General features: G+C 50.9%; 9 protein-coding genes across 13 annotated transcripts; 3 read left to right on the top strand and 6 right to left on the bottom strand.

Moving 5' to 3' along the window:
* Nucleotides 1–28: 28 nt before the first annotated feature.
* Nucleotides 29–2011, bottom strand: PV06_06125. 4 transcript variants are annotated; one of them, XM_016407202.1, is made up of 4 exons: nucleotides 1824–2011; nucleotides 1714–1760; nucleotides 1499–1642; nucleotides 29–1408 (listed from the first exon to the last, which is right to left on the bottom strand). In XM_016407202.1, exons 1-4 carry the CDS (start codon nucleotides 1840–1842, stop codon nucleotides 452–454), a joined length of 1167 nt encoding a protein of 388 aa, XP_016262806.1. In that variant the 5' UTR covers nucleotides 1843–2011; the 3' UTR covers nucleotides 29–451. The 4 variants fall into 4 exon arrangements, with proteins under 4 accessions (XP_016262806.1, XP_016262807.1, XP_016262809.1 ...); XM_016407203.1 differs by having other exon boundaries at nucleotides 1499–1760; XM_016407205.1 differs by having other exon boundaries at nucleotides 29–1642.
* Nucleotides 2012–2259: 248 nt separating this feature from the next.
* On the bottom strand, nucleotides 2260–4211 carry PV06_06124 (uncharacterized protein). Its single transcript, XM_016407201.1, has one exon. The coding sequence runs from the start codon at nucleotides 3734–3736 to the stop codon at nucleotides 2621–2623; it is 1116 nt and encodes a 371-aa protein (XP_016262805.1). The 5' UTR covers nucleotides 3737–4211; the 3' UTR covers nucleotides 2260–2620.
* A 953-nt stretch (nucleotides 4212–5164) lies between these two features.
* PV06_06123 (uncharacterized protein) lies at nucleotides 5165–6230 on the bottom strand (the record flags this gene model as incomplete). The annotated part of the gene is made up of 2 exons (XM_016407200.1): nucleotides 5165–6022; nucleotides 6078–6230. The coding sequence occupies 2 exons, from the start codon at nucleotides 6228–6230 to the stop codon at nucleotides 5165–5167; spliced, it is 1011 nt and encodes a 336-aa protein (XP_016262804.1).
* A 1055-nt stretch (nucleotides 6231–7285) lies between these two features.
* Nucleotides 7286–9594, bottom strand: PV06_06122 (farnesyl-diphosphate farnesyltransferase). Its single transcript, XM_016407199.1, has 3 exons — nucleotides 9372–9594; nucleotides 8099–9320; nucleotides 7286–8050 (listed from the first exon to the last, which is right to left on the bottom strand). Exons 1-3 carry the CDS (start codon nucleotides 9437–9439, stop codon nucleotides 7913–7915), a joined length of 1428 nt encoding a protein of 475 aa, XP_016262803.1. The 5' UTR covers nucleotides 9440–9594; the 3' UTR covers nucleotides 7286–7912.
* A 402-nt stretch (nucleotides 9595–9996) lies between these two features.
* On the top strand, nucleotides 9997–12575 carry PV06_06121 (uncharacterized protein). Its single transcript, XM_016407198.1, has 2 exons — nucleotides 9997–11670; nucleotides 11754–12575. Exons 1-2 carry the CDS (start codon nucleotides 10342–10344, stop codon nucleotides 11952–11954), a joined length of 1530 nt encoding a protein of 509 aa, XP_016262802.1. The 5' UTR covers nucleotides 9997–10341; the 3' UTR covers nucleotides 11955–12575.
* PV06_06120 (uncharacterized protein) lies at nucleotides 12454–15272 on the bottom strand. Its single transcript, XM_016407197.1, has one exon. The coding sequence runs from the start codon at nucleotides 15058–15060 to the stop codon at nucleotides 13039–13041; it is 2022 nt and encodes a 673-aa protein (XP_016262801.1). The 5' UTR covers nucleotides 15061–15272; the 3' UTR covers nucleotides 12454–13038.
* A 171-nt stretch (nucleotides 15273–15443) lies between these two features.
* PV06_06119 (uncharacterized protein) lies at nucleotides 15444–17699 on the top strand. Its single transcript, XM_016407196.1, has one exon. The coding sequence runs from the start codon at nucleotides 15552–15554 to the stop codon at nucleotides 17598–17600; it is 2049 nt and encodes a 682-aa protein (XP_016262800.1). The 5' UTR covers nucleotides 15444–15551; the 3' UTR covers nucleotides 17601–17699.
* A 275-nt stretch (nucleotides 17700–17974) lies between these two features.
* Nucleotides 17975–19931, top strand: PV06_06118 (uncharacterized protein; the record flags this gene model as incomplete). Its single annotated transcript, XM_016407195.1, has 6 exons — nucleotides 17975–18225; nucleotides 18326–18957; nucleotides 19044–19309; nucleotides 19417–19471; nucleotides 19546–19761; nucleotides 19822–19931. The coding sequence occupies 5 exons, from the start codon at nucleotides 17975–17977 to the stop codon at nucleotides 19722–19724; spliced, it is 1383 nt and encodes a 460-aa protein (XP_016262799.1). The 3' UTR covers nucleotides 19725–19761; nucleotides 19822–19931.
* An 822-nt stretch (nucleotides 19932–20753) lies between these two features.
* Nucleotides 20754–23669, bottom strand: PV06_06117. Of its 2 annotated transcripts, XM_016407194.1 has the most exons (3): nucleotides 22652–23669; nucleotides 22013–22564; nucleotides 20754–21955 (listed from the first exon to the last, which is right to left on the bottom strand). In XM_016407194.1, the coding sequence occupies exons 1-3, from the start codon at nucleotides 22854–22856 to the stop codon at nucleotides 21054–21056; spliced, it is 1659 nt and encodes a 552-aa protein (XP_016262798.1). In that variant the 5' UTR covers nucleotides 22857–23669; the 3' UTR covers nucleotides 20754–21053. The 2 variants fall into 2 exon arrangements, with proteins under 2 accessions (XP_016262798.1, XP_016262797.1); XM_016407193.1 differs by having other exon boundaries at nucleotides 20754–22564.
* Nucleotides 23670–23816: the final 147 nt, after the last annotated feature.

Below are 23816 nucleotides of genomic sequence, written 5' to 3'. Positions count from 1 at the left end.
AGGGCGAGGGACAAAAAAAAAGCCTCGATAGTCGCAAATGCATGTGTTCATAAAATCATTCTCTCTTTTGGCTTTCTTTTCTTCTTCTACTTGGGACGAAAAAGTATACATCTCGTTCTCACAAGGTGGAAAGTCTCCCAGATGGAGCTGGTAGAGCTAAAAGGCATGACGGGCAGCATCTCACCACCACCAAGGCCATCATCCCTTTTGGACTTGACCTCTTCGAAGAACGTCCACAGGCCTTTGCATGGTGAGCCATACCACACCACAGCACGCTAATTCTAGGCTCCTTGGTCTGCTTGCTTTCCATCCGACGCCATGCCAAATCAAGCCAATCCAAAGCACGATCCATCTGCGAATCCTTGCAGGAGAGGTTTTCTTTGTTTTTTTTTGGAACTGCGGGTTGTCTCGATGCCGGCCATTTTGAAAGAAAAAGGGTCCCCCAAAATCATCATCTGGGACCCAACTTGTCCAACGCCCTGGCACCTTGTTCTTCCCATTCCTGCTTGGAGATCCACATGTTCTCCTTGTCGGCCATGATGTTCGCCAGCACCGCCCCGCCCAAGAAGACCATGTGCCTCCGCCGCGGGGGGTCCTCTATCCGGACCTTGAACTTGTTCAGTCTCTCGGGGTTCCCGCCCAGCACGCGCGTCAGCCACAACTGTTTCAGCTCCTTCTCCAGCCGCGACGGCAGGCCCGGGTACATGCTGCTCCCGCCGGACAGGACGATGGCCTTGTACAGACTGCTCCGCACGTCGACGTCGGCGGCTTGGATGGTGTTGAACAGGAACTCGGCAATACCCGGCTGTTCGACGTCGACCAGGTGCGGCTGGAACAGGCACTCGGGGGCCTCGAAGCGTTCACTCCCCACCCGGATCACACGCCCGTCGGGCAGCGTGTACGACTCCACGAGGACGGTGGTGTCCTCGGACAGGCGCTGGTCCAGCCCCAGGTCGTACGAGACGTAGCACAGCTTCTCCTTGATCTGGCGCACCGTCTCGAAGTCGGCCGTCCGGTTGAGCGCGTAGCCCCTCCGGAGGAGCAGGGCGATCAGGTTGCGCGTCACGTCGCGGCCCGCCACGTCGAGCCGGCGGGTGAGGTGGTTGAGGACGGTAGATTCGTAGACGGGCACGATGTGGGTGACGCCGTCGCCCGAATCGACGACCACGCCGGACGACAGGCCCTGCGCGTACAGCGCGAGCACGGCCTGGATGGCCACGTACACGCCGCCAAAGTTGTAGCGTTCGAACATGACCTGGGCCATCTGTTCACGGTTCTTGAGAGGGTTCATGGGCGGTTCGGTGAGGAGGATCTTGCGTCCCGCGGGGTCGATGCGGAGTTTCTCGTAAAAGGTAAAGTCCCACAGGTGTTGCATGTCGTCCCATTTCTTGACGATTCCGTTTTCCATCTTTTTGGGGGGAGGGGGGAGGAGGGGTGCGTCAGCAGTGGTCGAACCTAGCGCGTGACGGCCAAAGGGGACCGAAGGGGCAGCTCATACAGGATAACTTATTTGTAGCATCGACCTCGCCGCGGCCGCTTCATCACCGCACATTATATCCTTGACCACAATGTCTCCAGCTCGTTCCTCCGAACGAAGGATCGGTCGACCGACTATGGAGGGGAATTGATGTTCGGGGAAGTTCTGGCCACGACATCAGCTCTTCATCCTGCAAAGATCACGCATGCGTATGTTGGGTCCTGGGTCGGACGTACTTGGGCGGCGTAGCCGACTTTGAGGAAACCGGTACCCCCATCGAGGACTGTAAAAACAACCATGGTCAGCATTGCGGGTTCGAATGTGGTGGCCTGCGGGTTTAGGTTACCAATGGGTGGTTCAGCCATTTTCTGTATATTTCTTGGGGTGTCAAAAGAGGACCGATATCATGCAGAGAAGAAGACGAGTCGTCAGGAAAGGACAAGAGCAACGAGAAGTGAACGAAATGGTGGGTTGAGAAGGTAAATGCTAGGAAGCTCAATCGACGACTCCAGCGGAATCGACGTATGTTGGAACGACTTACGACTACGGTCATCCATCACTCGGCTTCAACGGTGTCGCAGCCCACCAAATGCCAAGCTGGGCCCTCGCCGCTATAAACTGTCATCCCCCTCTCCCCTGGAAAGTGCACACACCACTGTATTGCTGCTTTTACCCAACTATGTATTCGTTTTGTGAGGCTCTCAGGAACAGTGTCACCAGTATCTATCTACCTTTACAGTATGAAGTAGAACCAAAGACATTGACTTCAGTCGACCACAACACAGTTCTATATCGTTTCATTCATCATATCATATCTCATGGCTACATAAATGTAAAACCCAATAATCGCTTTCTTCACTCTATTTCATCAACTTCATCATGATGCTTGCTATGCCAATTCAAAGCAGGATCAGTAGAGTGAACCAACAAGAACTCATGCAAATGCAAATGTTTCCCTCGCCAACACTCTAGATCTAGTCCATCACATCGCCCAAAGCATCAAGGCCAAAATTCCCGACCGTCGTTCGAGTCTTTTCCAACTTTCTATTTCGAGGGGGACTCGAAGTCTGTCCGATACAAAGAAACCCGTTAGCTGAGGAGACCCAACTAGGCTTCGCAGTCGTGACCACAAATGGCCAGGTTTCAGTAATCGTCACTGCGACGACTGCGGGCGCGACTTACCCCACGAGATCGTGATCGGTAATCTTCGCTATTGGCAACATCATCCCTGATCATCTTCCGTCGACGGTCAGACTGTCTGATGAGGTTGGAATCGTCGTAATATCCTGCTGCACCACTACCGCTACCACCTCGGTGACTGTCACTGCTCTGGGGAACAGGCCCATCGTAGTACCACTGGCCGTCTCTACCTTTGTAGTATCCACCTCTCTCTTTGGCTCGATGACGGCGTTCCCGCTCCAGCCGCTTTTTGTGGTGCTCTTCTCTCTCCGATAGCATCTTCTGGTGTTCACTGTGCTCTGCAGTGACCTCGTTCCACTCGCTGACGGCACCTTTGATACCCAGTGCAGCAATGCCGATGGCAGCAGCGTCCTGCCACCGAGCGGCGCGTTGTTGTTTGTGGGCGTCTTCGGGGGACAACTGGCCTTCTCGAACCTGGGCAATCCGTTTGTCGTGTGCTTCAATTGATGAGTACACCTTCGAAGCTGCGTGGATCGTTGCCACGCTAGCGAGCGCTGCGGTGATCCATTTCTTCCGCTGCAATTTGCGACAATTCTTTTCCTCTTCGGTGGACGACAGTAGGCTTTCGGAGGACGAAGAACTCGATGAGCCACGTCGTTTGCGGGACCGTCCTGAGGTTGACTTGGGCCGGACGCGAGATCGAGGAGGGACAGAGCCCTCTGAGTCGTAGTAATCATCTCGTGAATCACGACGACCATTTCGACGGTCCTTATGAGACGACATCGCTGCAGCTCCAGCACCGGCTGCGGCACCTGCACCTGCAGCTCTGGCATTGTCCATGGAGCTGGCTCTCCGCCTTGGTCGACCGGGGCGTCTCGAGAGAACATCACCCTTGTGTCTGACCACCTCGACAATCTCTTCGTCCGAACCTACGTCCCGCCGGCGGCGCAGAGCCAATCCTTTCTCTTCCGGGGTGCGCATCTCCCAAACGTTGGGGTCATCTCTGGGCACCTTCCCGCGGGCCTTCTTGTAGCGATGATGGATGGGGTCCCAGACTTTATCATAGTGCTGAGTTGCGAACGGGATCGCTTGCAGGGTTAAGGGTAAGGCTTGATCCATTTTGAGTGAATTTTGTAGTGACACGACGCTGGTCAACGGGGTTTGTCCGGGAAGCCTTGCAGCACAGGTAGAAATCGGGCGCAATAAGGGTTTCGCAGAGGATGGCTTATTGGCTGGTTGATAAGCAACTTCTAATTTCCAACTGGCGGGCGATCAGACAGTGACGTTTGAGACAGGCATTGTGCTGCAAGGGAGAAGGTTGACCCTGAAGGAGAAGAAACAGCGTGCATCAATAAAGCGAGAATCCCTGCACGGTGTGTGTTTGTATCCGTGGAAAGGAGGGGGAAGAACAAGTCCGAAGAATAAGAATGTGGACAAGCATTGAGTAGATATTTAAAATAATGACAGAAGTTTGAGCCGAATGAGACAGGAACAAAACGTCATCGGGTGGCAGCTTCACCGCTCTTCTATATGGCCATTGGGTGCTGCGACATGAAAGGATCAAAAGAAGAAGAAAAAAGGGAGAGAAACAGACAAAAGCCACCGAATGGACGGAGCAAAGTTTCGACCCAAAGAGCAGGGAGAGAAACGAGGAGGCGGGCACTTCAACGGGCTACGAGCGAGCGAAGAGATCATGTGGGCGGATTCCAGGCATCGAATTCAAGCATTTCGGGTCGCGGCGCGCAGGGAAGATCCTGTTTGCCGACATGGAAGGAGGATTGCGAGAGGTTTGGATGTCTCCTGAGGAGCTTACGAAGCCTGGAACAATTCACGTAGTATGTAGGTGGCACAAGAGGAGTCTTTGTTGAGATGAAACCTCACTCGATGCATCCTCCTCGTCCTCCGACCGGCCAAAGAAATACCGATTGTCGCGAAAGGTTAGGAGAGGAAGAGGAAGAGCGATCGAGCAGAGTGGCACCGGAGACCATTGGATTCTTTTTTTGACTGGCCACCGATGTCAGTGGCTGTTGTGTTTTGGATGGCGGGAATCGACGGCGAGTGGACAACGAGAATCGAGATGCTGGGAACCACCAAGTTGCACGAGTCAAAGATGGGAAAGTCGCAGATATCGAGCATTGCAACTTGTACGAGTACTGTACTGTATTGTACTGTACGGGACTTGCTTCACTGAGATTGGTCAAGGCAGACGGAGCCATAGTGGCCAATTAGGGGGATTTGGTAGAATCTCTTGATTGAATTTATGTTCCTCTTTGTACAAGTGTATGACCGGCCATTAAAAGAAAGGTCGAGCAGGGAGCGATTGTCTATCTTAAGGTAGACATGGCAAGCCCACCAGAGTCCACTCGGACCCCTTGCTGTGCTTCTTTGATCTCGAGTACATAGAAGCTGGCATGATTGACGAAATCACCTAGTGCGTACCATGCAATCTTGCCCGATGTCGTCTCGCCCAGGTTTTCAACGATGAACAATAGATTCAGGACTTTGCAGCAGCACAAGCTACACAACTGGCGCAGACTGATCACAAAATCATGGGTCCAGAGAATGTCGGCATTGGCAATGCTTACACCGCATCTTCCTGACCTCGTCCTTTTTAATGTATGAGCCAAACTCGTTCCCGCAGTTGCGACATTCGTCATATTTCTGGAGCAATTTGCACATGTCGTCCCAGTGTTTCTCAATGTCTTCAACCTTCTGGTTCAGGGTCTCGATGGTGTTTTGCAACGTTTGCACATTCTTCTCATGGATTCGCTGAGTTTCAAATTTTTGCGAAAGCATCTCGATGGATTTTTGCTGGGTTTGCGTATGCTGCTTTTCAAGGGCTCGCTGCCCTTCCATAATCTCATCTACCAGAGAGGTGTGTTTGCGAGCCTGCAGTAATAGCATCTTCCAGGTGATGGGCTCGTGATGCAAGAGCAACTTGGCCAACTCTGTGTCTTGTGCAATATGTTGAGAGTTCTCCAAGCAAAGGAGGAGAATTTGAGCTCTTAGTCCACTGTCACCATCTGCGCCATGCTCAAAAACTCGGGAAAATGGTTCGACAAAGGCATCGGCTCGGAAGTTTTCTTTGACCGTGGCTATGAATTTGTTTGTGGCAAGCTGTATAAGCTCGCTGATATCTAGGTACTTGGCCAACAGGTACACCTCTGTATGAACCATGAGCTGCTCCGACTGTCGGCGGAGGGTTTCTATCTTGTTCTTTGCGGGTTCTGTAGTATCGACTTCTGGCATTCCCTCATAATCGACAAGCACCTCATTGTCTTGGTCAACGATGGGTTCAAGGTTCTCTGTCGAAAGGTCGTATTCTCCCGTGTACAAGTATTCGAGGACTTTCTCGAAGATGTCGGCATTCTCTTCGGCGAGTGTTCCGCGACCTCCATGTTCTTCCTATACGTCCGTTAATTTATTCCCTTGTTCTAGAAATGTGTCACGAATTGCCCACCTCAGAACTGCCGTTACACAGATGGTGCAACATAGGTGACTGAGAGCAGACGATGTTACGATGAATTTTGAGCTCTCTTCCCTCGACAGTCAGGATGAAGTCAGAATAGTCACCCGTCTGTAGAAGACGCTTTTGCCGCTCTGTCAATGACATTTTGGAAAACGACGACCTTGGCGATCAACTCGATGTTGGAGACCAGCAGAATATAGATGAACGAAAAGTCCATTCCAGGTCGTCGCCGTAAGTAGATGATGAAGTAACAGAGGAACGGAGAGACTTTTCATTACTCTGAAGAAATAAGAAGACAATGAAGCAGCAATGAAAGTAAATCGACCCATATGCGTTGAGGCAGTGAATGCTGCAAGAAAAGGACGCCAAGCCTTGCTTTGTTCTGGCTTACCACTCTTCGCCAAACAACAAGTTCATGAATATGCATACATACTCAGTAAACACTGCCCAGCTACTCGTGAAGAATGAACGGCCTACAATGGAGTTCTTAGATCGTTGTCGAGGAACTGAACTCGTGGCAGGCAGCGATGAAAGCGATATTGGTCTTGCGGCGGTCTTCAAAGCCATCCCTACTGGCGGATGCGAGCTTCATGGTGCATGAAGTCGCAGGACGCGTCGAGACGATACGAGTACAAAAGGCAAAGAAACAGCTCGTGTATATTCGCAGCAGATCCGTCGCGTCGATCATCATAGCTCCTTGACTGGATTTCCTCCGCTTCTACTGTTCGAGTAGAGATAGATTGTTGCATTGGCTTCCATCGAGTGTGTTGGCAGTCGCCCTACGAAGGTTGTTGTCGTGAGGAAACGTTGAGAGCAGCCCCTGGAAAGGCCAAATCGACTTGATGAAGATTTTTCAAAATGATACGATCCTTTTCCCAACTACGACACAAGACAATTGGACGTCCGAGATGCCGCACGCTTGACTTGGATCAGTAAAGCTTCGATTACGGTTATTACAGTACCTGTACAATGACGTCGCGTAACGGATTTTTCATGCATCAAAATTGTACTCCATACTCGTACTCCCTTACCGGTGGCTGGTACAAGTACACCCGACGCGTGTTTTTTCAAGTCCCAGAGGTGCAGATGGCGAGGGCGAGTCGCCGCCATTCTCTGCATGATCCTTGTCCATTTTCGAACTGATGACGAATTCGCTCCAGCGAACAACAGTACGTTAGGAACAGTAGAGTGGGTTGAGAGCAAAGCATTATTCTTAAGACAATGATACGGCAAATGTGATAATCGGCATCTACCGTTGTTGTTGGTGTCGCAATCCTTGTGCTCACCAGGTGAGTCTCGTGCCCCGAGTTATGCGTTGGTCCCTGACGACTACGACTACCCACACAGTCCTGGTCATGATCGTCCAAGAGCGTGTCGAAAAAGAATAAAATCTTGATCATCTACGCCCTGTGCAATCAGCCATTGGATGATTTCCCGCGAATGAAACGTTCAATCTGCGGATAATTCACCGTCCCAAGGTAAAAAAACTTGATGCCCACGCGGAAAGGGGAGCAGGGATATGGGACGGCAGGGGGATGAATGTATGCTCGAAGGTAACAAGACACCTCAGAGAAACTATCTCGGGCCTGTCAATTGTCAGTTTCGAGCAAGGAATGCGTCAATTTCAGCACATCTTCGGCACAACAACAGTCAATGAGAGAGGCTGAGTTGCAATTTGACATCCGTGCTTTTCATCAGAGGGAATGAGGCCCTTTTGCAGGGACTTGGGTCCGGAAACGTGTCAGAGTGTAAGACCAAGAATCCCCATGGAAGAACCAGGATCATAATTCGATTAGAATCTAATGTACAGCTCGAATTCGTCCGGATCACAATTCACCGTGACCATTCTCGGTGCCAGTCGTGATACTCTGACCGGAAAATTGCGCACTGAGCTCTCCGAGCGCCTTTTTGAATTCAACGTATGCGGTATCGAATCGAGCGCCCAGCATCCAGGCAACAAAAAGCTACAACTGATGTCAGCATAGAGATCTCGAACGGAGCCAGGTGCTTACCATGGAAACAGCGATAACCACCAACATTGTTGCCACGGCGCCAAACAGAATCATCGTGTCACCTTTGTCGCCAGGCTGAGCTTTGGTTTCCTCTGCCTTGTTTTTGGCAAGAACATCCTCAATCTTCTGAGATGGGAAGATTGACTCGATGAACTGCTCGATTTTTCCACAAGCAATGCTGATCTTCAGGAAGTTGGGATCTTGTGGTCGATTCTTCTTGCGGATCGAGTGAACGTGCTTCTTGAACACATCGCACACAACCTGAAGATTCTGGGTAGATTCGATCATGAGCTGACAGGCCTCGCCCTTGGTGATCTTGATGTTGCGTTGGAACATGGCATAGTTCCGGAAACAAAGATCCATCGTTGCAATGGCCATGGACTGGGGAATGGCACAGAAGTTGAAAACACTCTGCTCCCTCAGCCCAGCGAGATAGTACAGGCATTCGTCGGCATGCTCAAGCGCATTCAAGACCATGTCAGAGCTGCAGTTGAGCGCCTTCTCCTTGTTTTCAGGTTTGAACAGATCCTCAAACTTGTCCACATGTCTGGACCAGATCTCCCTCGGCCAGAATTTCCGGTTGTCGTCAAAGTCCTCTCGGACATCTCGAGTTATGTTGACTTTTTGCAAGAAGAGGCCCATAGACCTGTGCAGATTTGGTCTTTCAAGAAGTGCCGGATTGCCAAACCCGCTCTCGACGAACATTCTTGTCAATCCTTCCCCGACCAATCCAGCGACGTAGTAGCAGTACAGATCATAATCATCGACCGTCTGGACCCCAACCTCGTTAAATTCAGCATTCAAGCAGTAGTCTGCCATACCATTGCCCATCTTTTCCGTGATGTCTCTGATGATGTCCTTGTACGCAGGTTTCATCTTCTTGTACTCTTCAATAATATATCTGAAATTCACCAACAGCTCTCGGTCCTTCTCTTCGGGTCTGTTGCCATCAAAATGCCACCCATCCACCTCGAGATTTTCATGAAATTTCCGGAGAAGAGGTTCTTTCGTCTTTGCGGGTATCGACGTATCATCTTCGATGGTGTCCAAACCACGCAGGACTAAGTAGAAAATACAAACGGGGAGTAGGAGCTCGGGGTGTAGTTCTTTTATGACTGCGCTGAAACTGCGACTGGTCAAGTCGAGGTATTTGAAGCAGGCCTTGACCGATTCGGTCTCTTTGCTTTCGTCGCGTTCGTGAACTGGATTATGCCAAACTTTCCTTTACATCTCGTTAATACTTCAAACGCTTTTTGAAATGATCAGTACCTACCATTGTATTATGGATCGCAGTTGCTGGAAGTGAACCAAGTAATATAAGACTTCCGTAGCTTTCGGCATGTTGGCCAACACAAGCTGGAATTACTTTCAACAACTTCGACGGGCAGGTACCCAGGTAAAAAGTGAGGGAGCGACAAGGTTTGAAAAAGAGAAAAACGAAGAATACAAATGAAGAGAGTGCACCTCGTGTTATGCGACTCTGTTAGAACATGGTGTGCACGGTAGGAGATGAGAAGAAACCGAATGGTACGACCCTTTTGGTTACTCTCAGGAGCCCGCGAAGGATTCCATGTTTAGCTAGCTTCGGTTAAGAATTTAGTTAAACCAACCACCTGCCGAGTACCTGGAATAGTGGCAGAACTTAGTGCGTTGAGCGCAATGCATGCTGCAATAGGCATAGGTCCGACAGTGACGGCCAACCTCAGTCCTTACCTAAGGCACCCAAGAGGCGGTGCTGTGGCTGTAGCCCATTAGCCTCAACCTCATGCCTAGGAGCACCTATACCGACACTCTGCTTACTGTACTTGTATGGATCACTATAGGTACACGCACCTATAGCCTGGTGCGCCCAGCAACCGTCCCTTGTCCTATGACTTCACCTCACGCCTTGACTTTCACTTGGACTCCGACATACGCGGCTCTCCAAGGCTACACTTAAATATTTCTTATCACTTTTTGCTATTGTCAGCCATCTATTCCCTCACATCGCAGCCTTCGCCAGGTCTATTCCTTTTCCCTCGTCCCTTCGTCGTCTCCGTCTCTTCCGTCCACAGACAATTTTCTCAGCATAGACCAAGTGCGCAAACACTACACGTTACCCTCTACCGTTAGTATTTCTAGGACTGGGTGTGAGGCACCGGTTTTCCAGCTGAAGGAAGAAGACATCTCTACCGTCCACAGAGTCGCAACTCTAGAAGTCAAGGGAAATATCAAATCCCGTTAGCGCATCCCCGGTCGCAGCTATGGTTGTCGACACGACTTATTACGACGCCTTAGGCGTCAAACCCGATGCCACCGAACTAGAAATTAAAAAGGCATACAGAAAACTCGCCATTACAACTCACCCCGACAAGAACCCCGGAGACGAGACCGCTCACGCCCGTTTCCAAGCTGTCGGCGAAGCCTATCAAGTCCTGTCTAACAAGGACACCCGTGCCGCATACGATAAATTTGGAAAAGAACAAGCCATGCCCCGAGAGGGCTTCGAAGATCCCGCCGAATTCTTCTCCATGATATTCGGCGGCGATGCCTTTGTCGATCTGATCGGCGAGCTGACGCTGCTCAAAGACCTCACCCACACGATGGATATCACCATGGAGCAGATGGAGGAAGAAGAGCTCGCAAAGACGGCCGAGGAAAAGTTGAATGTCCATGACGCAAAGGAGCAAGAGGCAACGGCCGCGACAGCAGCGGGCATGAGCGCGAAAGAGGCCGAAGCCACAGCACATTCTACGAGCGATACCACATCACCTCCCCCTCCCCCTCCCTACGTCGGCGAGGAGCCATCAACGTCCTCCGCAGCCTCCGCAGCCCATGACTCCGGCACATCCACACCCCGACGATACCTCGGCCAGCAAGCCATCATGGACAAATCTGAAGAGGACGCACGAATGGATGCGGCCGGTCTGTCACAAGAAGAAAAGGACCTCCAGAAAAAGAAAAAGAAGGGTGGTCTGACGAAAGAACAGCGCGAGAAGCTCGAAGCCTACGAGCGTGAACGGCGCAAGGCTCGTGAGGAACGTGTCGACACCCTGGCCAAGAAACTCATCGACCGCATCTCGGTGTGGACGGAGACCGACAAGGGACCCGATGTCACCAAGGCCTTTCAAGAAAAGACGCGACTCGAGGTGGAAAACCTTAAGATGGAATCCTTTGGCATCGAAATCCTCCACGCGGTCGGCCAGACATACCTCCAAAAGGCCACGAGTTTTCTCAAGTCACAGAAATTCCTCGGCATATCGGGCTTCTTCAGCCGCTTAAAAGACAAGGGCACGCTGGCCAAGGAGACATGGAACACGATTTCCACGGCCATCGATGCACAATTGACAATGGAGGAAATGGCCAAACTCGAGGAGAAGGGTGGTGCAGACTGGACCGACGAGAAAAAGGCCGAGTACGAACGTAAAGTCACAGGGAAAATTCTCGCCGCGGCCTGGAGGGGGAGCAAGTTTGAGATTCAGGGAGTCTTACGCGACGTTTGTGACAAGATTCTGAACGATAAGACCGTCAGGCTGGAGAAACGAGTCGAGCGAGCCCACGCTTTGGTGTTGTGTGGTACGATTTATCAAAAGGTACGGAAACATCATCATTTGCGTGCTATTGTCGTATTGTCGTATCGTATCGCAAAACCTAACATTCTCTGTGATCCCCTTAGGCTGAACGTGATCCCGACGAAGAAGGTGACTTTATGGCCTTTGAACAACTCATGGCCGAGAGTATGAAGAAGCAAGAAAAGAAAAAGGAGAAGGAGAAGGAAAAGGAGGGCAAGGATAAGGACAAGGAGTCTTCATCGAAACGACATTTTGGACATAACCACCACTCGAGTACACCACCAGGTACGAGTACGCCGTCGTAAACAAGGACGAAAGTCGTCCCGTCCTTGTTGTTGTCTTTTCTCCTCTCACCTCACACCGACACACACACGCGCGCCCGAATTCTCTTGAGCGGCATTCGACAACCCCGTACCATGGAAGAAAGCAGGATAGAATAGTTCTCCATCTCGGGTTCCCTTGAAGGATTTTGTTTAAATGCTGTTCGAACGTCAATTTTTTTTAATGTTTTTTTGGAGAGATCATGACAGTCGACCCGAGTCAAGAACTCCTCGCATGAGCTGAGGATGAGTATCAAAGACGGAAGTACTACTATATAATCCATACGCACCTGATCATTCATTCCCCGCCCTTTTCGACACAACAACTCACGTGTGTCCAAAAATAGTAACAACTTCCTCGATGGCAAGGTTCTCTACTTTTTCCCAGGCGGGAACAAATATAGATTCCCTGTGCATGCGTACGAGTACTTGTATACGTGATTGTATTTAAAACAGTCTGGATACTTCCGAGGGTGTTGGCGTTGATGATCATTGTGTCTTGTTTTGTTCATAAAAGTGGCGATGAGTGGAATTTGTATTCCGTATATGTACCTAAAGTACTCTCCAATCCTTCTTGTGACTCTTGCGTCTCTCTTTACTCTTTTGGTAGACACGGTAATGCTTGTATTGACTTGTCTTTCTTCTTCTTCTCTGTCTGCTTCATCTTGCCCTCCAATCCCTGTATACCTCGAATAGGTTTCCGTTTCCGTACTTTGTAAAAGATTGCGCGTCTTTGGCGCCGCCCCCCCTTTTTAGGGGAAGGGAGGAAATTAAAAAGAAGCACCAAAAACAAAAGAAAAATTTCAATAGTCTCCCTCGCTATGCTGGGTATCACCTATCCAGAATGTCGAAAACGCTCCCTCCTCATATAACTCCCCGTATCAACACCGTCTTTGAATGCGTATGATTTCTAAAATCAAAACCAAACGCCAAAAAAGGACACAATTCTGCAAAAAGGCTCCAACAACCGATCACCAACGCCATCGGTTTCAATTTCGTCACGTTTCGTCAAGAGCAAAAAAGATATCGAATGTCCAAAGTTCAAATCTCAAAGTCTCCAAGGTCTTCTTTACTCGCCTCTCAAGACGGGAGAGAAGGACTCCAGGAGCGCAGTGACCTCCTCAAGTGATGCAATGCCCGACTGTGTGGTGGTGGGAAACAAAGGAGGAGGATCGTCGGTCCGAAATGGTGACTCTTCCAATTTCGCTTTTGCAAGGCCGGGGCTCAACAGCCCTTGTCTGGCCTCTGGTTCTTCCGAGCCATCGGCGAACCCTCTCTCGTCAAGTTCTTCGTCGTTCAAGACTCGGCCTCCAAGCTTGACATCACCTATTCCAACTCGATAGTCCAAGGCCTTGTTACCTGCTCGAATTAGCTCGTCGGTCATGGTCGTGCACCGTCTGATGGTGGAGCTCAGTTGTTGCGATTCGGCCAGAAGTTGTTGATGTCGGCTGAGATCTTGCATCAGCCGCTTTTCGTCTCTTGCTCGTTGCCGTGATCTTGCCGATGCATTCGTCAGGGATCCCGAGCCATCCGAGATCAGCGAATCGTCTTCATCATCCATGTCGTCAAAGTCGCTCTCGTCTTCAAGATCGGACATTTGGTCGGCATCAACGTCATCTTCTGCGACGGTACCTAAACTGAAGGCAGATTGACCGGATGCTTTCCTCACGGTAGCAAGGGATAATCGGCCAGAGCGAGAGAGACGTCTATACCTCCTCAATTCACCATTTTGTTTTCGTAACTCCCGTTCCAGCGTCTTGTTAATTGCGAGGAGTGACGAATTGGATATTTCAAGATCCAGGACTTTTCGTTCGCGTCGTGCATTGGATGCATCGTCATGCTGAGGCTGCACAGGTGATGTAACCTGGTCACCTGCGATGTCCCCAGTGCTGACAGGTCTGGATGGTGGTTTGACCATCTCGGAGATGTCGGTATCGCTTGTGACGGATGTTGGTATCGTGTTAGAAGAGGCCAGGCTAAACGAGCGCGGACTCAACGCTTCCGGCGAAAGTGTATTGTTGCCTGATATACGCGGAGAAAGGCCCGGCGTGATTCCCAAGTCCAGGGGTTGGGGAGGTTGGGTCCGGATTCCACCAGGTCTGTTCTCACTTGACATAGTTGCTGAACTTGCACTGATAGACTTGCGATGGATCAACGGCGAATCCAACGTGCTAGCAACTGCACCGCCAGCAGTACTCTTTGGCCTTTCAATCGTCGTACGAACGGGCCCCGGTGGTGAAGGTGTTGTTCCCATCTGCATCTTTCGCGGTGAAGAGGGTTGTGATATTTTATACGCTCGTTTTGGAGATTGCGGTGGACTTGTGGAATTTACAGACCGTTTACTGTCCAATCCTTGTATTGTAGATGTAGATGTAAGCACCGGAGTAGGCGGTTTATTTGTGGGTATTTGGTGGATGTCGTTGGCTCTGAAGAACTTATCGTCTGGGTCGTTCTTAGCACTCTCTTGCGGCACCTGTGTGGGCATATTGCTTGCGACAAAAGGGCCTCGTGGAGGCGGAAAGCGTGAGCCTTCATCAATCCTTGACGATCCTACAACAGACCTTGCTTCGTCTGCATGAAAGAACTTGGAAGAATTGTCTTTGTTGTTGTTGTTGTTGTTGTCGACCATACTCTTAGCCCCAGACGCTCTTCTATGGACCGTAACGACAGGGGCCCCAACTTTCGGTAGAGAGGGTGTGCTTGCTGTCAATCTAGGGCTGCTGATTCCCAGCCCTTGCGCTTGATTTCGGAGTGGCCTAGGAGCCTCGGATCTTTGGGATGGTGTTCCTTGAAAGCCATTGTTATTTTCTCTGACTGGAACAGGAGTCGACGGTGACTCTGTGCCGAATCTTGACTTCCTTACTCCTGACCTGGGGGTGACGTTGTTATTCAAGGGTGTCGTGGTCTGATCGACCTTCCCGGGAGACCTTGCTCTCACAAACGGTTCTTTTCGGGAGGACAAAGCAGGTGATGAAGCGGTCGACCCAGGGAGTCTCGGTGTAAGAGGAGTCTTGACATTTCGAAAGTTGGAGCTGAGGGCGGGAGTCAATGGTTTAGACGAGTTCGCTTTGGTTTGTTTATCCGGTGGCATCGTGAGGAGGGGCGAGACTCGAGACGTAGTCGTGGATTATTGTTGTGATTGATCTCCTGCATGCCCGCAAGAGATGTGATTTTGCAGCCAACTGATTCTCATGGTCGAGAAGGAGGGGGACTGCTGCTTGTGGAGGGCCAGGAGCCGTCAAGACGAGATTGTGCACGATCGACTTGTCAATGCGAGTCGAGAGTGTCAACACAATGTTTGAGAAGCCGTGGTTGGTTTAGTGCAGAATCTGGTGATGTTATTACTCGCATAGAGAGCAGAGACTCGGCCGCCAGGATCCATCACGCGTTCCACCCCCCGATCCCTGCGCCCACTGAGAGAGTCCACAACTACTGAGCAGCCTGCGCCTAGCTTTTACCTAGGTACAGTACAGTAGATGTCATCCCTCGACGCGTTTTCTTCATGGGGAGTGACTGTCGATTTTACTTGGATCATTTCAGGACCTCGAACACAACGATGCAAACCACGGTGTGCTACCTGCGATGACCCTTTCGGAAGATGTAGTCGACCATCCTATTCCTGTCGACAATGCCTCAGTCGAGGAAGGGCGGCCTTTACCCGCGCAGACACTAGACGGCGAGACCGCGCCGGACGCCTCTCAGCATCACTCTCTCAAGCACCATCTACTTGGGCCCTCTTTGACAAAGTCGGGACAAGATGGGGTGGACCAGAAAAAAGTGTCGGAAATAATATACGAGGCCTCGAAAGGATCGAAATTCTTCAACAACGAGGAAATCAAGGATAAGAACTTGACCATCAAGATCGAACGGATCCTGAAACGAAAGGCTCAATTGGAGAAGCTCGATTTGAAATCAGATATCAGACGAGCGGACGATTACATTGCCTCGTTAGAACTCTCAAGAGATTTGTCACAATATGTCGTGCACATCGACTGTGATGCCTTCTACGCGGCCGTTGAAGAGATTGACAGGCCTGAGTTGAAACATGTGCCCATGGCAGTCGGGGTCGGTGTTCTCACAACTTGCAACTATGAAGCTCGAAAGTTTGGATGTCGAAGTGCAATGGCGGGTTTTGTGGCGAAGAAACTGTGCCCTCAACTGGTTTGCTTGCCATTGAACTTTGAGAAATACACTGCCAAAGCGAAAGAAGTAAGAGCAATCCTGTCAGAATATGACCCGCGATTCGAAAGCGCGAGTATCGATGAAGCGTACATGAACATTACCGAGTACTGCGAAACGCACAACATGGAGCCAGAAGCCGCAGTCGAACAGCTCCGAAAAGAAGTGCAAGAGAACTGCAGGATCACCATCTCAGCTGGCATTGCACCCAATGCTAAGCTAGCAAAGATCTGCTCCAACAAGAATAAACCCAATGGGCAGTTCAGAATTCCCAATGATCGAGGTGCAGTCATGTCTTTTATCTCTACACTGCCAGTTCGCAAAGTCAACGGCATCGGTCGTGTTTTTGAGCGCGAACTTGATGCCATTGGAATCAAGAATTGTGGCGATATCTACCCTCAACGCGGCTATCTGTACAAGCTGTTTGGAGAGAAAGCATTCCAGTTCCTCATGCAAACATCTCTCGGTTTAGGAAGGACGAATGTTCAGCCAGCTGAGGAGTATGAACGGAAAAGCGTCGGTACTGAAAGCACTTTCCGCGACATCAGCAGCAAGGAAGAAGTACGAGAAAAACTTCGCCATACGGCTGAAGAACTCGAAAAGGACATGGCTAGGGTCGAAGTCAAAGGTCGTACTCTTGTACTCAAGATCAAATTACACACCTATGAGGTCTTCACTCGCCAAGTCGCTCCACCCAAGGCTGTCCATCTCGCAGAAGACCTGTACAACTATAGTCTTCCCATGTTGGTCAAACTTGAAAAGGAGATGCCCGATTTCAGAATACGTCTCTTAGGCCTTCGTTGTACTCATCTTGTCAGCACCAAAAAGGACAAGCCGGATTTCTTCCGGCCTCGCGCAGCGAAAGGGTCGTCAAATGATCAAGCTACTGATAACGGCGGATGGGAAGTCTGGCCGGACTCTGAGTTTGAAGACGCTGTCCGACAAGAACGACAGGAAGAGATGGAAGAACTTGAACGTCTGAGCCAAGAGCAGCAGCAAGCCGACGAGGGCGATCTGCAACATTCGACTGCTGATTGGCATGAACCTTTCGGGCGATACAAATATGGTAGTGAACCCAACTCTCCGGCCAAACATGGACGTGTGAGAAACGAGGCCCCAGAAATACCAAGCAACCAACAACAAGAGCAGCTTTGGAATTGTCCTATATGCCAGCTTCCACAACCAGCCAATGATCGAGATTTCAATTCTCACATCGACCTATGTCTTTCACGCCAGACAATCAAGGACGCCGTCGCAGAGGCACAGACGTCTACGAATGTATCTCGTGCTTCGCCCGAAGTGTCCATCATGCCTGGTCGCCCCAAGTCTGCACTTGGAGTTTCTGCTGGAACAAGAACGGCCTCGAAGCGGAAATCGGCTACTAGTGTCTCGAATGGTATGGGGTCCGACGAAGTCAATGGGAGAAAGCAGAAGAAATTGTTCTTTACCTGAACAAAGGCACTTGGATTACATGTATGATTGATGAATTGATGAAGTATAGAGAAATAATGATCTGTTCAAGAGACGCCAGAGTAGGTACTGTAAAAGATGACATGTTAATGCTTCCTTTCGCTTGACTTCTTTTGATACCTGCCCGTACTGGTAAGTCAATTGAACTGGCCTGGCTGGATCTTCGATCACGGCAACGTCTTGACACGAGTGTTGATGGATCGACATTTCAACATCCGATGATTGACCGATGTTCTTCCGTCCTCAAATACTTCAACTCCCTCACGTCCCATCCGCAGTTCGATCCACACCATGATAACTATCGCTCCCTCTGAGATTCAGTCTTGGCGAGGAGATTGGATGATTTGCCGAATAGTATGGAACTACAGACGACGCGATCGAGCAGCCACCACGACCACCATGTCGACACCACCGGCGACGTCGTCACCGAGTCGAACGACACCACTCACAGCCGCACAGGGCGGTCGTCGACGTCTCGACACGTGTTGAAACTCGTCTGCGCCGGATTCTCTTTCTTCTACGCCGGGACAAACGATGGCACCGTCGGTCCTCTCATTCCGTACATGTTGCGCAGATACCACGTCAGCACTGGTCTGATCACGGTCATGTAATTCATGATGCCCTACCTACCCGCCAGCCAATGGAACCCCCTCCCCCCAAGCCCAAACCAATAACCACACCGTCGCTAACACCACCGTCGTCGATAGATACGTGGGTGCGTTCGCCGGTTGGTTCACGTCCGCCCTCACCAACACGTCCCTGACGACGACACTGCGCCTGTCCCTGGGCGCAACACTCCTCCTCGGCGCCGGGTTGCAGCTCCTCGCCCAGCTGCTCCGGTTCTGGGACCCCCCGTTCCCCCTGTTCGTCGCCACCTTTTTCCTCACGGCCCTCGGCCAGGCGTACCAGGACTCGTACTCCAATGCCTTTGTCGCCAAGGTGCCCCGGGCCCATCGGTGGCTCGGCTTCATCCACGCCATGTACATGCTCGGCTGCCTCACCGGGCCCTTTGTGGCGACGCTGGTCTCCAGCCACACCCACTGGTATCGTACCTACGCCGTCGAAGCGGGCCTCGGCGGTTTGAATCTCGGTTTCGTGTTCGTCGCCTTCGGGGACGACATCTTGGGACGTTGGAAGAAGAGGGCCGTGGAGGGGAGAGAGTCCGGAGCGGTGGAAAACGAGGACGGCGCTTCGTCCGGTGACCGGCATGGTCACGACAACACCCGAGCCCGAAACAAACGAGCCATCAAGGAGATGCGACAGACTCTACGTCTCCCCTCGGTCTGGCTCGTCAGTATGTTCTTTTTCTTCTTCCTCGGGGCCGCCATCACAGCTGGAGGTAATTGTTCTTCTCTCTTCTCACCCTCCTCCTTTATTGTTTTCGTGTCCTCACAACTCACACACACACTCTCTCTCTTTTACCAGGCTGGGTCGTCGAATATCTCGTTCGTGTTCGCCACGGCGACCTGTCTTCCGTGGGATACGTCCCGACGGGGTACTATGGCGGAGGTTTCCTCGGTCGGTTACTGCTCGCCGAACCCACCCATCGATTCGGTGAAAGACGAATGATTCTTCTCTACATTGTCATTTGCGTTGCTCTACAGGTCATGTTTTGGACCATACCAAACATCGTCGCCGGCGCCGTCTTGTACTCTGCTCTGGGGTTCTTCTCGGGTCCTTTTTTCGTCAGTGTGAGTATGGGAGGTTACTACCACCATTGCCCTTCCTTTTCGATTTCATGTGTCCTATACGTGCACACGTTTCTTGAGATTGATTCGGTTTTTTTGGTTTGCAATAGGGAATCTCGGTGGCTTCACAACTCTTTCCAAAAGCCATACAAACGACCGCACTAGGTTAGTAGACCCATGTTCCAGCTTTTGATCAGCTTGAGCTCTTCCTCATGTTGATAAATCTCTCGTCATCAAAGGTTTCGTCTTCGTCATCGCTCAAATGGGAGGAAGTCTCTTCCCTACCGTCACCGGAGTCATCGCCGCCAACGCGGGCGTCAAGGTCCTTCAACCGATGCTGGTTGGGCTGTTTGTCCTGGTCGGAGCCAGTTGGTGGTTGGTACCACAGGTTGAAAAGGAGAGAGAAAGACATGATTGAATATGGTGTAAATGGATCAGACCATTGTCATCGTCATGTGAATATTGCCCTAATGTCTTCTTGTTGGGCTCTGATGGCTGACCATAACCCCTTACAGTACAGTATATACACCAGCCCTCCCAAACTTAGGTAGGTAGACAGGTTACCCACTGTCCGTGCGTACATGTGTATGCCCATTCTGAACCAACCCTGTTCAAAAAGTGTCGGGAACGCACGGTACATACTTACCTAGGTGGTTACTAGCATAACGCACATACGAATAAAAAGAAGAGGAGAAAAGAAACCTCTTTCCCTTTACCTCCACCTCCTAGGATCCTTACCCTGTCTTGCATTGACAATCGTAGTACCGAGCTCGTATCGACCAGGCAAGTACCAGACTAAGAGTACTTACTCTCCCTATAGTGTATGTAGGTTTTGTTTCTCTCCTCCGTGTTATTGCTCAACAGTGCACGGCCGACTCGAAGAAAAGCGAAAAACCTCTTGTTGTACTCCGTACAGTTACAGTAAGTAAATCGACATCCTCGAACCTCCTCCCCCCAGCCACCTACGCACGAACAGACACCCTTCTATACCTACCTGGGTAGCCTAAACCCCGTTTACCTTGGGGGATCCTCCGTGGGTACTGTACCTGCGTTTGGTAGCTCGTGCATATACTCCCGTCCTCCCTTTCCCCCCTATTTTCCGGTAAAACTTCCATTTCCCACAACCGTTCCCACCGTGACCCGGAATGTTTCCCGTCTAGGTACCAACTCCTACCTGATTCGGCCTCAACCCCCAAATTTTCCTCGACCGACACGTACCGTGCACATGGACGGTGCTCGAAGCGACCGGCGTGCACATACACTCATACCTCCACATCGACTCCGGTTCCTTTACTGAACAAGGTACCTGGATACCCGACAGGGGCACCAGGACACCGGTTCAATCATGATCTGTGCTCACAGTACCCAACCAAGTGGTTCTCAAGATGCCGATCACTTTATCCTGATCCTGATCCTAGCGTACGCAAGAGAACAGTGAAGAAAGAAATTGTAGAGCGCACTATTGCTTGCATTCTTTCCAACTACCCGTGCCTATACAATCAAGACAAAATACAACATGATTGTGCCCATTCTCTGTCATGGACAAACCCTCATCAGCAAGCACTTCTGGCTTGTCCAACCGGGAAGCACAGCCCAGGTATTCGTAGTTCACCAACAACCCCCCAGTCCGAAGCAAACCATCGCAAGCCATGCAGTAATGATGAGTCCCGATGCATGCAACTTACGCTTGATAGACCGCATTTACCATGGTAAACCCCCTCGGTGACACAGCCACCCTTGCTTTGGTTCACTGTACTTCATGCTCCTTGACATCGTTTTGCTCTTGCTTCATCTGTCCCTCCCTGATCTTTTCCGGAGCAACAGCTGCATAAGGATCTTCTGCTTCAGCTTCGGCTTCTGCGTCGGCTTCCTTCCTCTCCTTCTCCAGAATCTCAGTCTCTGCGTCTGATGTTCCTCCACCCTCTGACACAGTGTCCTCTACACTCTTGACCTTACCAACTCTGGTGCCCTCGAACATCCCACCGAATGGCGATTTCTTACGCGCCACTTTCGGGCTGGGTTCTTGGGCTTCGGACACGACCGGTCCGGTTTCCTTTGCCCCATACTTTTCGATGAAGGCGTCCTTCAGCACTTCATAGAGGAAGCTGTATTGCACTTCATTCATGACCATCATCATTCGTTGCTCGCGCAAAGTGTTGACTGTCTCCCAGATTAGATCTGCTTCCTCCACGAAATCGGGGGTCGTGGGTTTAGGCGGTCCACTTCTACCCCATGTGCCATTTGATTTCGGAGCGGGTTTGGCTGTGATATAGTCTGAGGGTGCCTCGAGAAGTCGGCCAGAGTCTAGTTCATGGAGGAGAAAGTCCAGAGCTATCCAAGTGCCGGTCCGACCAACCCCAGCTGAACAGTGAACGACCCGTGGAGAATCTCCTGCTACCCTCTTGGAAATCTTGGTCAATTCAAGTAGTGCCCGGCGGTCTTCGGCTTCTGGTTTTCCGAAATCTGGCCAGCCATTGAACAAATAATGATAAATGACTTTCGATTCGTCTCCGATGGTCAACTGCAACTGTCGAACTTCACACCCGATCTTTGCATCATAATTGATGGACAACAATGTCACGGTGCCACATTGACCTTCCACTCCATCGGCGTCATCCTTCTGAGGATTTGAGTCTGCAGACCCGGAATCTGTTCCCAAACTATCAGTATCGGCGCTCACTTTAGGGGAATCGAAGAAAGGGTCACCATCGCTTGCGCTATCTCCAGCAGCGTCTTCTTTGCTTTCTTCGCTTTCTTCGTGTGCGGGGAGTTTGAGTGTGGGATTTTGCATATCCCAGGGGAAATATTGTGCGCATTTCTCCTTTGCACCTTCGTATAGTTGAGTGAGCATCACAATCGCCCCGACATCCCCCGTGGTTTCTTGCAGTACCATGTGCCAAAAATGGGAAAACTGGCCTTCTTTCGGACCTTGTGTGGCGATATACCAATACACAGCGTCGGAGGAACCGTCAGGTGAATTATTCTCATGGCCCCGCGAAGGACTGTGTCCCTTGCGAATCTTGTCCTGGATTAGGCGGTCGGAGAGTCTGATGGGTGAAGCATTGACATAGTCCGATCCCCCGATGGGCTTCCTCAGCCTGATTCTTGACGAATCCCAAGGCTGGACGTTTCCGTAACGATTGCGACTTATGACAGCGACCGACCGATCGAGGCGAAACGGAGAGGACTCGTTCGTAAGGGCATCTTGCAAGCGAAATCGCTCTTTCCATCCTATATCCGCAAAAGCAGCCGTGATCTCTGTGTGCACCGTTAGCCACTGACGTGTGTCGAAGCATTCACGTCCGGCCTAAATTGAGCCTTTTGGAAGACGACAGTAACACTCACTTGCTCGATCCTTGTCCAGGTACGCCGGTACCTTGATGAGATTCTGTCGACTGGAGTTGGCGCTCTCACCGGCCGATTCGTTCGAAGACCTTGAAGCAGATAGCGATGACGACCCAGCCGCAGCATTGTTGGCCAATTCCTGCGACGACCTCTGCCGCTTCACGGGCCCCGACGGTGGGTTGCTGATGCTCAAAGATTGTGGCATGGTTTGAGTTATCTCGGCGATTGTGGCGGCATTGGAATGAGATGAGCCGGGCCCAGCTCGGGTGACGACGTCGGTGGAGAGAGGCGGCAGGGATGAGGAAGTCGTAGGTCGAATGGTAAGATTCGGGGTTGTCTTGGATCTTCTCCCAGGATGTAAATGGAGTCGTTGGAAGATTGACGGACGCTTGGGTGTGGACGTGGTGGAAGATTCCCCAGAAGAGGCAGACGAGTCCTGGGGAGCGGCGCCGGTTTTATCGGTAAAAAGACTTGAGACAGTCGTTGTGGTCTAGAGTGATGGGGGGTTGGAAAATGAGTGACCAAGTTGAAGTTTTGTTTGATGGACTTGCAACGGAATAAGTAGGGGTGACTGTTGACTGCGAGTGAGGTTGTGATGTTGTCGTTAAATGTGAAGCGAAAGGTCGTGTGAATACCGTCGCTTTCAAGGGATGGATGTTCCTGCCTTGGCTATTTTCGTATTATCAGATTGTACGGCAAGAAAGATCGATCGAGTTTGAAATGTTTGGGTTTTCTTGGTCTGGGCAAAGAATGACGTTGAAATCCCGCGTTCGTTGATTTGATGTTGACAACTTCAACAAACTGCCGAGTACGTGGACGAGTTCCTTTATGTTGCAGGGTCAGATCGAGATTCCCCTGTTTCAGGTGAGCTCTAAGAATATTCGTCGTGCTTTGCCGGGCGAATAAAGCAATTGCAGAGGCAGCCTCGTGCAACTTTGGATGCGAATGGTCGGATGTGAGTATGATGAATTGCTAAATAAGCGAATGATGCCTTGCTTCCAATCATCCAGAATTGGCGTGAGGCTGAGAATCGATTTGCATCATACAGGATTGACCTCATTTTGCAGCAAAACTCGGAATCGGGAGAGTTATTTATCCGTAGAGGTGGGGGGGAGCAAGCCACTCAGGTACTTTATGTAAGTACAAGACTGCGCTTTTTGCTTTG

Source organism: Exophiala oligosperma (assembly GCF_000835515.1).
Source record: "Exophiala oligosperma strain CBS 72588 unplaced genomic scaffold supercont1.5, whole genome shotgun sequence".
NCBI lineage: Eukaryota > Fungi > Ascomycota > Eurotiomycetes > Chaetothyriales > Herpotrichiellaceae > Exophiala > Exophiala oligosperma.
Note: the sequence above shows the minus strand (reverse complement) of the source record. Positions and strands in the feature narration are given on the sequence as shown.

Coding starts and splice junctions, on each gene's coding strand:
- PV06_06125 (XM_016407202.1), bottom strand. Junction 1,643..1,713: donor AAGTCGGCTACGCCGCCCAA/GTACGTCCGACC, acceptor TGTCGTGGCCAG/AACTTCCCCGAACATCAATT. Junction 1,409..1,498: donor TGCTACAAATAAGTTATCCT/GTATGAGCTGCC, acceptor CCCCCCAAAAAG/ATGGAAAACGGAATCGTCAA.
- PV06_06124 (XM_016407201.1), bottom strand. CDS start 3,736: ATGGATCAAGCCTTACCCTTAACCCTGCAAGCGATCCCGTTCGCAACT.
- PV06_06122 (XM_016407199.1), bottom strand. CDS start 9,439: ATGCCGAAAGCTACGGAAGTCTTATATTACTTGGTTCACTTCCAGCAA. Junction 9,321..9,371: donor CTGCGATCCATAATACAATG/GTAGGTACTGAT, acceptor CGAGATGTAAAG/GAAAGTTTGGCATAATCCAG. Junction 8,051..8,098: donor TGGTTATCGCTGTTTCCATG/GTAAGCACCTGG, acceptor CATCAGTTGTAG/CTTTTTGTTGCCTGGATGCT.
- PV06_06121 (XM_016407198.1), top strand. CDS start 10,342: ATGGTTGTCGACACGACTTATTACGACGCCTTAGGCGTCAAACCCGAT. Junction 11,671..11,753: donor GTGGTACGATTTATCAAAAG/GTACGGAAACAT, acceptor TGATCCCCTTAG/GCTGAACGTGATCCCGACGA.
- PV06_06120 (XM_016407197.1), bottom strand. CDS start 15,060: ATGCCACCGGATAAACAAACCAAAGCGAACTCGTCTAAACCATTGACT.
- PV06_06119 (XM_016407196.1), top strand. CDS start 15,552: ATGACCCTTTCGGAAGATGTAGTCGACCATCCTATTCCTGTCGACAAT.
- PV06_06117 (XM_016407193.1), bottom strand. CDS start 22,856: ATGCCACAATCTTTGAGCATCAGCAACCCACCGTCGGGGCCCGTGAAG. Junction 22,565..22,651: donor CCTGGACAAGGATCGAGCAA/GTGAGTGTTACT, acceptor CGGTGCACACAG/AGATCACGGCTGCTTTTGCG.